This window comes from Calidris pugnax, unplaced genomic scaffold, assembly GCF_001431845.1.
Source record: "Calidris pugnax isolate Ruff unplaced genomic scaffold, ASM143184v1 scaffold405, whole genome shotgun sequence".
Classification (NCBI taxonomy): Eukaryota; Metazoa; Chordata; class Aves; order Charadriiformes; family Scolopacidae; genus Calidris; species Calidris pugnax.
The window spans coordinates 32,509-33,683 of NW_015091114.1; the positions used below are offsets into that span (position 1 = coordinate 32,509).

Genomic DNA, 1,175 nt, shown 5'->3' on the forward strand with positions numbered 1-1,175 from the left:
CCCCCTGCCCCCATCCCCTGCCACCACTGCTACCAGCTCTGCCACCATCCCCACTGCCACCAGCACTGTCACCATCCCCACTGCCACCATCCCCACTGCCACCAGCACTGCCACCATCCACTGTCACCACTGCCAGCAGCTCTGCCACCATCCCCACTGCCACCATCCCCTGCCACCAGCACTGCCACCAGCACTGCCACCATCCCCACTGTCACCAGCACTGTCACCATCCCCACTGTCACCACTGCCACTGTCACTGTCACCAGCACTGTCACCATCCCCACTGTCACCACTGCCAGCAGCGCTGCCACCATCCCTACTGCCACCATCCCCATTGCCACCACCACCACTGCCACCACTGCCCCATCTCCACTGCCCCCACTGTCACCAGCACTGCCACCACTGCCACCATCCGCTGCCACCAGTGTCACCACCAGCACCGTCCCAGCATGGTGGAACTGGCCGTGTGTCACCACCGCTGTGACCATCTCCACCACCCAGTGCCACCTCTGCTGCTGTCACCACTGCCACCACTGCCACCCCCACTGCCACCACCAGCAGCATTGTCACCACTGTCACACCTCCCCATCATCACTGTCACCACCACCACAGCTCTCACCAGTGCCACCGCCATCACCACAGCCACCATTGTCACTGCCACCACTGTCCCCACTGCCACCATCGCCACTGTCACCACTATTGCCGCTGTCCCCACTGCCACCATCACTGTCACCACCAGTGCCACCAGCGTCACCGTCCCCACTGCCACCATCATCAACACCACCACCAGTGCCATCACCACCACCAAGACCACCAGTGCCACCACCACCAGTGCCACTACTGTCACCATCCCTGTCACCAGTGCCACCATGACAACCACCAGTGCCACCACTGTCACCATCCCCACTGCCACCGCTGTCACCAGTGCCACCATGGCGACCACCAGTGTCACCACCATCAGTGCCACCACTGTCACCGTCCCCATGGCCACCAGTGCCACCATGACAACCATTGGTGCCACCACCACCAGTGCCACCACTGTCACTGCTACCAGTACCACCAGTGCCACCATGACAACCACCAGTGCCACCATCACCACTGCCACCAGTGCCACCCCCACCAGTGCCACCACTGTCACCGTCCCCACTGCCACCAGTACCACCAGTACCACCAGT

The 1,175-nt window shown here is 62.7% G+C and overlaps 1 protein-coding gene across 1 annotated transcript in view; it reads right to left on the reverse strand.

Moving 5' to 3' along the window:
- LOC106897545 (sericin-1-like) overlaps positions 1-772 on the reverse strand; it is a 3,527-nt gene extending 2,755 nt beyond the window's left edge. The window contains exon 1 of the mRNA XM_014958239.1: positions 582-772. Within this exon, the coding sequence (XP_014813725.1) occupies positions 582-772 (191 nt within the window). The remainder of the gene's footprint in view (positions 1-581) is intronic.
- Positions 773-1,175: the final 403 nt, after the last annotated feature.